The following is a 10,748-nucleotide window of genomic DNA, read 5'->3' as shown; positions in this document are numbered from 1 at the left end:
CATGATAACATCGAATCTTATATTCATACTAGAAAACAGTGTTACAATGTTGTCTTCCTTGTTAGAACAGAGCGTACATTGTGATGGACCAATGATAAAGAACTGCCAACAAGACTGGAAAGTTCAGTCGGAAGATAAGGCATAAAAACTTAGATCTACAAATAATAGCAATAGAAACTAACATATCTTTTCCAAGTCATCACTAAATACAATGTGAACAACTGGCGTGGTTTCTGTTTTGCGTACGAAAATTTTCCCGTTTTTTTGTTCATACATATTTTCATCCGAATTCACGTTTGCGTGCAATCACAGAACCAAGGATACGTTTCATTGCTGGACAAAGATGTTCGTTAACAAAAATAGTACATGTGGGAAAGATGTCCAGATCACTGGTAGTGAGCCGTTTTTTCTTCGCTTTTTCTAAAACAATGTCTCGTTTCGTTCGACTTACAAACTGCACAATAATATGGGCTGCTTCCTTATTGTTTTTGATTGGCACTCTGTGGCACACCTCGACGTCTCCGGCATCTATGACCTCTCCTAACAATGTACCGATTTTAGTTACCATGCTTATGATATTTTCATTTGGAAGAGGATGGATGCCTTTTATTTTAATATTTCGGTTTCTGCTGTACTGTTCACACTGTACAATGCTTGATTCATTTTCTCTAGTCTGTCTCTTCAGGTAGGCACATTCCTCCTGCAATTTCTTGTTCGTTTTCTTTAGTTCACCGTGTTCCTTTACAAGCTCGTTCACAGTGATTTGGAACTCCTCAAATGACTTATTTATGAACCCCAGACTAGCGTTCACTTCACGGATTTCTCTCCTGAAGTCTCTTTCAATTCCATCCCGCAGCTCCTTTAGCTCATTTCTCAAATCTTGCTTAAAATCCGCAAGGAGTTTAGACACCTCTTTTGTCACAGACATGATTATACATACACACTCGGTGGCAGTGCTGGCAGCAATACGAACAAATATAAGAGTAAGAGCCTGCTACCAACCTGCAAGAGTTCAAGAGGAGCAATCAGTCGTGATGCGGAGCCTGCCAGCACTGCCAAGTGACTGCGGTCGAGCTGCAGTGGCTTCTTAAACAAGTTTCGAGCGATGACGTATAATCCTAAATGCAATGTTGTGCGAGGCGATAAGACTGTTCTCGCTGCGTACTCTTAGATAGGTAGCACTGGGCGTAGACGAATAAGCTTTTGTACGATGCTGTGCACGACGACAGCAATGCTTTCTGCAAGAGTTCAAGAGGAGCAATCAGTCGTGGTGCGAAGCCTGCCAGCACTGCCAAGTGCTGGCTTTCAAAAATTCTGAAATTAAAAAAAAATTCAAAAAATTCAAAAATTTTACTTTCTTTGTCGAAAAATCATAGTCTAAAAATGGGCCCTGTGCAAAAATCGACGAAATCCCCATAGGCGCAATGCATTAAAATTCATTTGACCTGGGTGCACTAGATATACGCGTACATTCTGCTACTGCCATTCTTGTTTCCAGGAGTTCTTTACATGGTGTTCTTACTTCTTAGACGATGACATCTTAAAATTCTTATTCAATTTTGCTGTTAATTGGCATAAACGCAATTTCTCATTGTATTCATGTCCTGTAAGGTCGCTTCCCGCGAAGCTGTTCGGTATAGCGGGGGAGCGTGCCGACGGGAGGGTGACCGCGAATTCTGCGAATGGTTGGGGGCCGATATGAGTTTACATTCGTCGTTGTATAACAGGAAAACGACGCGAACTTCGACGGCAGGTACAATAAGGCGCGGCTGTTGGAACAGGTCGGTATTCATCTGTCCGACCAGGTTAAAGTATTTTCCACCCTTCGTCGCTTCGTAACGTTGTTTCGGACCGCGAGACGAGACGTCGTAACCGTTTTTTAAATGTTCGTCGTCCTCGACGAAGAGTCCAGCCGCGTGCACGGTCTCTTGAGCCAGGGGCGTGGAATGAAGCACGACGTCCAAAATACTCCTGTAGGCGTACAACTCGTTGGAACTGACGAGCTTGTTGTCCGCATAAACGGTGACCGTTTTAAACATGCCACTCAACGGGTGGTTTATTGGGAAACCGACATCTTTCTCGTCCATTTCTTCTCCGTCCTCGCGAATAATGCGCGCGGTCAAAGACACGAAGCTGCCGTAAATATCGAAGTATGCCCATTGCAAATTTTGAATAGAAAATTCGATCACTGCATTATTTACCCAGTTGACCGGATAAAAGAATTGGTACGAAGTATCTTCCACGCTGCATAGAATGGAAGGGGGTTCGAATATCATCACGTCACTCGTCAGACAGAGCGGCGACCGTTGCGACTGTTTTTTGTCTTTCATTGACGTCATGATGACCGGAGCGTACAGCGGATGTGTGACCCTCACGGCGAACCAAAGATATCTGCAGGTGCGTCGTGTGTCGGCATCCTTTGTTGTCTTTTGCGACGTTTCTTTCTATTGTTCCTTCCAAAGCCCTCCGTGGAATCCAGCACACGTCTCTCCCCGTTGCTATGACCGTCTTTTTTACTGTGCCCGATATTCCTTCGCCGTCGGCCAAATTCCGCGTTTCAACGCTTTCACAACGTTGAATCACATCGACGCATGAATAAACCAGTGAACACTTCTACAAACTGTTCTGCCGATTGGCATCACCGAAACACGGAACACAAGAGGACGCCTTGCCGGCCGATTTTATGATAAGCATCTTCTTTCGTTGTTTCCAGAGCAGAAAAGACGTTTTTGTGGCACGTAATCGTAATCCTGTCTTTGGTGTCAGGCCTCAAAATCCGACGGCGCCCGAACGCGCTCTTCACGCTCCAACCGCACCAGCCCACGAAGCATTCCAGTTCCGTAGTTGATAGACTGTAGGTGGGATAATAGTCGTGTCCAGGAACAGCACAACACGCGTAGAATCACAAACTGTTCTGCCGATTGACATCACCGAAACACGGAACACAAGAGGACGGACGCCGTGCCAACCGATGCGAGCTATTTCGAAACTATGCTGAAACTGCTGAAACGGCCGCCGGGACGCTGCACACACATGAGCGCGTACAAAATGCGATTTCAAAACGTTGTCGACCAATCGGAGCGCGCACAGTCTGGGCCAATGAGCTTGCAACGTTGTAGATTGGTGCAGTGGTACATACTCTACAGCCGCATCCTCGGTTACCTGAGGAGGACTGGCTTCACCGCACGACCTGCCTCGCGCGATGCCAGCGAAGCGTCGAGCGCCTGTGCGAGCCGAGGGTCCAATTCGACGGCCTTCACGTCTACGGGTAAGACGAAGTCGTACGCGAAAGAAACGTTAAATTCTGAAAGGGCTTTTCAAAAATTCCTCTCGAGATCCGAAGTGACGCAAAAAGTTCTCCCGGCTTCGACCGTGTCCTCGAAAGAAACCCCGATTTTCGCATCTTGCCTTTCATATCCGATATTTAAAAAAGCGTGCTTATGCTGAGATCCATCAGACCGACTTTATAGCGATTCGATAGCTGAAGCGGGCTGTCGAAAGCTACCGTGAAGGTGATGAGTTTATTCGACGGAAAACTTATCCATGCTGGCGTTCGAGAGGAGGTGGACGTAGATGTCTGACGTCATTTCCCAATCTTGACCACGTCGCTGCTTGGAACCCAACTGTCGTGTTCTTTGTCGTAACCGAACCAGCGAACCAAGGAGAAGCTCTGACCGTTCACTTTCTTCTTTCTCAGCACTTTTGTTACTGGCCAAGGCTGATTGACGTCTCGGGTTACGACGGGTTGAGCTTCTTTTCCACGGACGGTACGATGGGCTTCCCATTTATTTTATTGAACAGCTCCAATTCGTTTTCGGGTGTGACTTCGGATGGGCTTGTGCCCAACGTCCTGTGTTTGGTGTTGTTGTAGTCGCGCACGATCTTGGGAAGTGCGGAAACGAAGTGGTATTTTCCGGTTACTCTAAAATAACGGAATATTCTGTCGCGTAAAGCCCGTATGACCCGTTCTGCCTGTGATGCTTTGATTACTGGAGAGAAGGTGGAATACATGTGAACCTTCTTTCGTGCCAGGTACTCCTTGACGGTCTTGTTGTAGAATTCCCCTCCTCTGTCGCAAAAGGTGCGTGTAGGCGCGTTACCTCCCCGGAATAGTCTTATCATGGCCCTTTTCATTTCGGCGGGGCGTTTCGTCTTTAGCGGGACGGTGCGCAGAAAACGGGAGAGGGAATCGATCGCCACGAGAATGTAGCGGTAGCCACCGTTGAACCTCTTGTATTTTGAAAAGTCGGCGAGATCCATTTGCCATACGTCGTTGATCTTCAGCGCGATGATGCGTCTCCTATTAAACTTTCTTCTCACCGGATGGTGTAGCGTGTAGGCTTCCAGCTTTTTGAGAATGGCGAGAGTCTTCTTTTTGCTCAAGTGATGCGCTTTTCTATAGCGGTCCACTCCCCCAAAACCACCCTCTGGTTTCTCATATCCCTTCATAATGCGTGGTTCACACTACAACTTCTCTCCGTTGCGGTTACGGTGCGGATCCAGTGCGGAGGCGGCTGTCGTACGACACGCTGTTCAGACACATGCGTTCTTGATACGTCAAACGCTTGTGGTTGACCAATCACGTCTCCACTCCACCACGTCTCCATTCCACAAGCAGCCATGAACGGGCAACGTGATGTGGTCGGCGAAGCTTTGAATCTCTGAATGAATCTCTGTACTCGGCTCGGCGTGGGTCGTAGAGCCTCTGAAATTAGAGCTTCTTGTTTTGCCAACGTGCTTTCACCGGAGGCAGCCATGTTGGAAAAGCACGCGACAGCACAGCAGTGATGCGCTTGCGCGGAGCGCGTTCGCTCATTGGTCAGCTGCATCTCCGCAGGTAGCCCGTACCGCATGGACTTCGGTCGCTCTTGCGGTGCGTGTGCTTTTCGGAGTGTCGCGCTTCGTTGTCATGACAACCGTGTCGCGCCGCATCCGTAACGCATGAAAATGCAACAGTGTGAACCAGGCATAAGTCGTCCACGCAATTGAGGCTTGCTGCTGCTGCTGCTGCTACTGAGGCTCGCGAGATTTGGGCAGAGAAATCAGTCGAAATAGTTTCGAGGCTTTGGGGAACTAGGAAGGTTTCTTTCCCGTCTTACGTTGCAACAAATAATTGACGAGTTCGTAAACGGAGGCGTGCCTGATGGGCTTGCCTGATTCGGAGACACAACCCTCGCGATCCCAGGAAATAACTTTTTTTAATTCCGAGACGACCCTTTCCGCTTCCTTTTCGTCCACCTCTGGAGAGAGGAGCGAATAGTCAGTCATTTGTAGCGTCGGAGGCCTTGTTTTTATTGTCGTAGGGATAGAATCCGTACTCCTTGGGAACGCGATGCATTGCCTGCAGTATGAGTTTCGCTTCGTCACTCTCCTTCGAGGAAAGAATGTTTCCGATGGAGCCGGTCACTCCAATTCTCTTGTCCATTGGCGAAAAGGTTCAACACGGCGGAAAGCAGGAGAGGAACCACCGACAAAAGCACGCCCTGCCCTCGCTGCTGAGACAGATTGCGATTCAAACGTTTCGGATTCTTGTGAAACTTTTTGTAGGCGAGCCGACGTAAGAAGCGTTTGTGCTTCTTCAAACGGGCGAACATGTCTGGAGCTAGAGCGACCTTTCCGTTCAATACATTGAGGCAAATTTTGGAGAGGTGTTTCATGTCGGACGAGGAAGAACGTCTCAAGACGTCACGACGGTGCGGAGGGGGTAGAGTAGAGAGCACTTTGAGTAAAGTGAGGTGAGGGCGGAGATTCATTTCGGAGCGTAGATATATTGACATTCTCCCGGAAAGATATTGCTATGCAACCTGTGATCCTCGTGCGTATAGTTGTGAAGATCCACGAGTAAATAAGCGCGGGGGACGACATCGCTTGTTTATATATGCGTCCAGAAAATACTCCAATCTTTTTCTGCCAAATAGCTGTTGCCCGAAATGTTCCATCTGGTGGACGCTGGACGCTGGTGTGCGCCACAGGACGACGTAACTGGCGTTGTAGGATATAGTTCTAAAATGGCTACTGTTGAAAAAGACATTTTGAACGAGTAAGAAGATTGACGCGTTGCCGTGGTGAGAACCCCGAATGAAAAAATCGGTCACCTCCTTCAAGGAATCGGTGTCGGTCAAGTAATCGTCGACGACGATGAGCGTAGCGCGCCGCAAAGGTGGGCACCCTCACGAGGGCGTGCGAGAGTGATGGTTTCCTCACCCTCACCTCGTGATATTTGAGGTGAGGTGAGGGCCAATTTTTCTGGTGATGTTTGAGGTGAGGTGAGGAAAATTTTCAATTTTTCTAGTTTAGGTGAGGAAAATTTTCAAAAAATTTTCAGGTGAGGTGAGGTGAGGTGAGGAAAACTTTATGAAAGCGCACTTTATGAAAACTTTTTCCGCGCGTACACGGGATATATTTCCTTTTTGCAGCTTCTGTCTCACCTGGGCGGGGACTGTCCTTCTCTCTCGCCGGTGACACGCTTTACGCGTATAACAATCGTTCCACGAAGCGTTTTCTGTGATTGATTAGGCCAAATCTGCCAGCAAAAAAACAAAAAACGTCACTTGACTAAACAATTTCACGAGTTCATTGGCAGTCACTCAAAGCCAACGTTACTTTACTGATGAAGATTCTTCAATCCCTGCGAACATCACATCGAATACACAAATAGCTTGAAAAAATTGAGGTGAGGTGAGGGAAATTTCAAAAGAAATTGGAGGTGAGGAAAAGTCTCAAAAACTCCTTTGAGGTGAGGTGAGATGAGGAAAAATTTCAAACCATTTTTTGACGTGAGGTGAGGTGAGAAAAATCTTCAAATAATTTTTGAGGTGAGGTGAGGTGAGGAAAAATTTTACAATTTTGTTGAGGTGAGGTGAGGTGTGGGAAAAATTTTCAAAACATTTTTGACATGAAGTGAGGTGAGAATAAATTTTCAAAATAATTTTGAGGTGAGGTGAGGAAAATTTTTCTTGCTGAAAATTGAGGTGAGGGCGAGGCTCGTGAGGACAAACACCCACCTCTGAGCGCGCGACGTGTCCCACTCTCGTGGTAGCTCCATGGTAAATTTTACAGAGTCCCCAAATTCGTCCTGCATGCTCGGCGAAGCATATTTCTGCACGTAGAATATTTGTGACGGAGGCTTGTCCACGACGTCGTTCAGGTTCCTCAGCACCTTCGCAACGAATGTGGACTTATCGCACATGGAGGGGCCGCTTAAAATACAGCGAAAAGGATGGCGGAAACGAAAAGGTTCGGGGGAAGACATGCTGCGGGTGTACACGTTGCGCAAAGAGAAAGAAGGGACTGAGACTAGTATAAAAATGCATCTCTTTTATTTACACGTCGTCGTCGTCCTCTAGATCGGAACTGCGTTCCCAATACAGATTATCCAGGCTAAAATTGGACTTCTTTTTCGTCAGTTTGTCCACCGCTAAGATGCGGTCGAGCGCCTTCATCTTGTCCTGACACACTTCTGGACGTGCTTGCAACCATTCCAGGCCGTGGACTTGAAAGGCTTCCTCCACGATGCCTCGAATAAATTCCCGAAGTTCTTCGTTTTTTGTCTTTCCCCGTCGGGGAGAAACGCAGGAGAATAAACCACAGATGGCGTTTTCCATGTATCTGTCAGAATGATGACGCGAGCGCAGTGCGCGCTGCCTTTATACAGCATTTTCAAATAAACACGCGCAAAGAAAAGACAGCGAAATCGAAACGGAGAAGCAACCCGTTGCCGCTAGGAGCGCGAGCAGTGAAAGGAGAGAGCGAAACCGAAACGCGGAGAGCCCGCGAGGAGATGACCGCACGATGACGTCCGGCCGAGCTCAGCGCAGGCGCAGAGAGCGCGAGGAGCGCGTGCGCGCATGCGTACCGGCCGCGGAGAGGCGCTCCAGTCACTTGCGCTCTGGCTCTCGTGGATTGGGGACGTGCGGTCGGTGTCTCCGCCGTCCCTGCGCTGCGTCAGTTGAGCCTTTGGCTGTCGTCAGATCGGACGCACCGTCGCCGCGGCGGAAAAGGTGAGTGATTTGCCGTGCTCGATGTTTGCGCGTTGTTTTACCGCGCTCGTGTTAAGCCTTTTCTCGCATGTTTGCCGTAACGGATAGGCCTTATTCCCTGTACGCGCATGTTTAGACTTGTTTAGCAGTGACCCGCAGCGTACCAAGCCTTTTCTCCGTGTTGACTCACGTTTAGCGTTGTGAGCCTAGCATTTTGTGGTTGTCGTCTTGTGTTAGCTGTTGAATTTCGTAGCGTTGTGCGGTGACGCTGTGGTTAGGCCTAACCGGTCGCCCTAAGCCTTTTCCCCGATGTGAACTGTTTTCTCCGTGCTGTTTAGCAGTAGCGGTTAGGCCTTTTCCACGCGCTCTGGCATGCCTAGACTTGTTGAGCAGTATTGCAATTTTACCTGCCGCTAGTATCTTGTAATGTCTTTCTCGCATAGAGCTATGATGGTGGCATCATCTGGTGTGATGCCATGCAACTAGGTGGCCACCTGTCGTCGGTCTTTGCAACTACCGGCCGTCAACAAGCAACATGGTGGTCGCTGGTCAGAGCGGTTTCTTCGCCACGGCGTCGTTGATTTGTAATAAATTGTTTCTCTCCACTCTATTTCTATCTGTTTTTTCTTTTCTGTGGACACAGGTTGCCGCCAACACACAACTGGTCTGGACACGAGTTAGATCCCAGGCAAAAATCTAGGATGGTCCCAGACTGGCACCACAGTTGTTCCAGTTAGGTTCAGGATGACCCCAGCCAGTTGCAGAGTGGTATACTCAGGTCCCATTGTGGATCCTTGGGTAGCATGAGTGGTTCCAGTGTGCCTCCAGGCTGGGTCCTGTCCGGCCTTCCCTGTTGAAGTCAGGCCCCATTGTGGTATTTAAAGTGGGATGTGTTGCCCACTGTGGTGTCCATCCTGGGAGCTCAGCCCACTTGAAGCCAGGTTCCATTGTGGGGATGTCTGGCTCCAGTGTTGTGCGGTCCCACTTGATATTGGAAACCACTTTGAAGACAGTAGCACGCATGAGTTGCATGTTCCGTGGTCTCTTACAATTACGTGTTCCTATGTAAAACTTTCTGGCTTGATTTCAAACTACTTTATCACAGGGCCAAGGTACTACTTTTGTTAAATATGTGCGATTATATAATGTTTTGTATTTCTATTTTTCCTCCTGGGGGTACGTCTCTTTTCAAGCTGCTTGAGCAGACTCTCCAGCTGTACTGCTTTTTTCCTTTGGAAATAAAATTTAGAAAATAAACTGTTTCCACTGCATCACACTTCCCACATCTGAGTTTCCCACTGAACTGAGGTCATTCTACCCACAAAATAGCTGTATACATTTATTTCTTGCTTAGTTGTAATAGTTTTACTCAATACAAGGTGTGTCCCAGTGAAAAGGTGACTGCTGTCAAGTAAAATGGACGGCATCAATAGTGTTTAATTTTTATAATGGGTCATTGAAAGTAGTCACCCGCCGACTCACTGCGCCGCTGGACCTGCCCGTGAAACTGCTTGAAGCAGTGCCTGAAGTCTTCCTTCGGTATAGCTCTGAGGAACTCGTCGCAACGCTTGAATGTCCTCTATGGAGTCATGCCGTGTCCCCTTCATAGCAAGCTTCAGCTTTGGCAACAGCCAGAAGTCGGCTGGAGACAGGTCTGGGGAATAGGGCGGATGATCGAGGACAACAACGCCTTTCTTTGCCAAGAAATCACGCACAGCCTTCGCATTGTGCGCAGGGGCATTGTTGTGCAACAACGACCATGATCCTAGTTTGCGGTACTCCAGCCTCTTGCGAAGAATTTTGCACCACAAGCGCGATAAAACACCGACGTAGTATTTCGCGGTTACTGTCTGACCCTGTATAATGTATCCAATATGAATTATTCCCTTTGAATCAAAGAAAATGGTCATGAGTGTTTTGACTCGACTCTTCTGCATTCTTGGCTTTCTGAGCTTCTCGTCATCTGCCGATCTCCATTCGGTGCTCTCCCGTTTTTTCGACGGTTTGTACTGGACGCACCACGTTTAATCGCCCGTTACGATGCTTGGGAGGAATTCAGTATCCTCTGCTGCGGTTACCTGCATGTCTCTGCAGTGCTCCAGTCCGGCGCGCTTCTGGTCGCTTGTCAGAACATGAGGCACAAATCGTGCGCAAAGCTTTCGTTTTTGCAGGTCTTCCGTCAAAATGCGATGCACGCTTGTTTTGGGAAGGCCGGTGAGCTCCTCGATGGGTTGCACAGAGATACATCGGTCTGAAGCAAGCACTTCCGCAACTCTTTGCACGTTTTCTTCATTTCGGGATATCTTCGAGGCCACCGGCCGTGGATCATATTCCAGGGCATCCCTGCCATCACGAAACCTCAAAATCCACCTGAAGACACTTTTACGACTCATTGCCTCAGTTCCATACGCAGTTTGGATCATCTCAAAGCTTTCTGTTGCAGACTTTCCCAAGTTCAAGCAAAATGTCACATTGGCACGCTGCTCCATCGTTGAAAAGTATACAAAGCGATTGTCATGTCAACGCAAATTCAAATCCGGCGGTTAAAAAGTGGTGGTGGTGGTGATGGTGAAAGGACTTGCCGTTGTCGGCCTCACGTATGTGGGCAACGTCACGACTGACGCCCTGGGGAAATGTGCGTCCTGGGCCGACTTCTAGGGGAACTGCGCCGACATATGTCTGAAAGCGTCTGAGGAAAACCCAGGAAAAACCCCAGACAGCACAGCCGGCACCGGTATTCGAACCCGGGTACCTCCCGGTTAAAAAGTG

The 10,748-nt window shown here is 48.4% G+C and overlaps 1 protein-coding gene across 1 annotated transcript; it reads right to left on the bottom strand.

The window, feature by feature from the left end:
• Positions 1-9,457: 9,457 nt before the first annotated feature.
• On the bottom strand, positions 9,458-10,468 carry LOC135398535 (protein GVQW3-like). The gene is made up of 2 exons (XM_064629935.1): positions 10,058-10,468; positions 9,458-9,835 (listed from the first exon to the last, which is right to left on the bottom strand). Exons 1-2 carry the CDS (start codon positions 10,466-10,468, stop codon positions 9,458-9,460), a joined length of 789 nt encoding a protein of 262 aa, XP_064486005.1.
• Between the last annotated feature and the right edge of the window lie 280 nt (positions 10,469-10,748).

Source organism: Ornithodoros turicata, chromosome 6 (genome assembly GCF_037126465.1).
Source record: "Ornithodoros turicata isolate Travis chromosome 6, ASM3712646v1, whole genome shotgun sequence".
In the NCBI taxonomy this organism is placed as follows: Eukaryota; Metazoa; Arthropoda; class Arachnida; order Ixodida; family Argasidae; genus Ornithodoros; species Ornithodoros turicata.
This window is presented reverse-complemented; position numbering and strand designations above follow the sequence as displayed.

What these genes read in the sequence shown, in the direction of transcription:
- LOC135398535 (XM_064629935.1), bottom strand. Translation starts at nt 10,468, where the DNA reads ATGGAGCAGCGTGCCAATGTGACATTTTGCTTGAACTTGGGAAAGTCT. An exon ending in AGCACTGCAGAGACATGCAG is followed by an intron (nt 9,836 to 10,057) that starts GTAACCGCAGCA and finishes TACATTATACAG; the next exon opens with GGTCAGACAGTAACCGCGAA.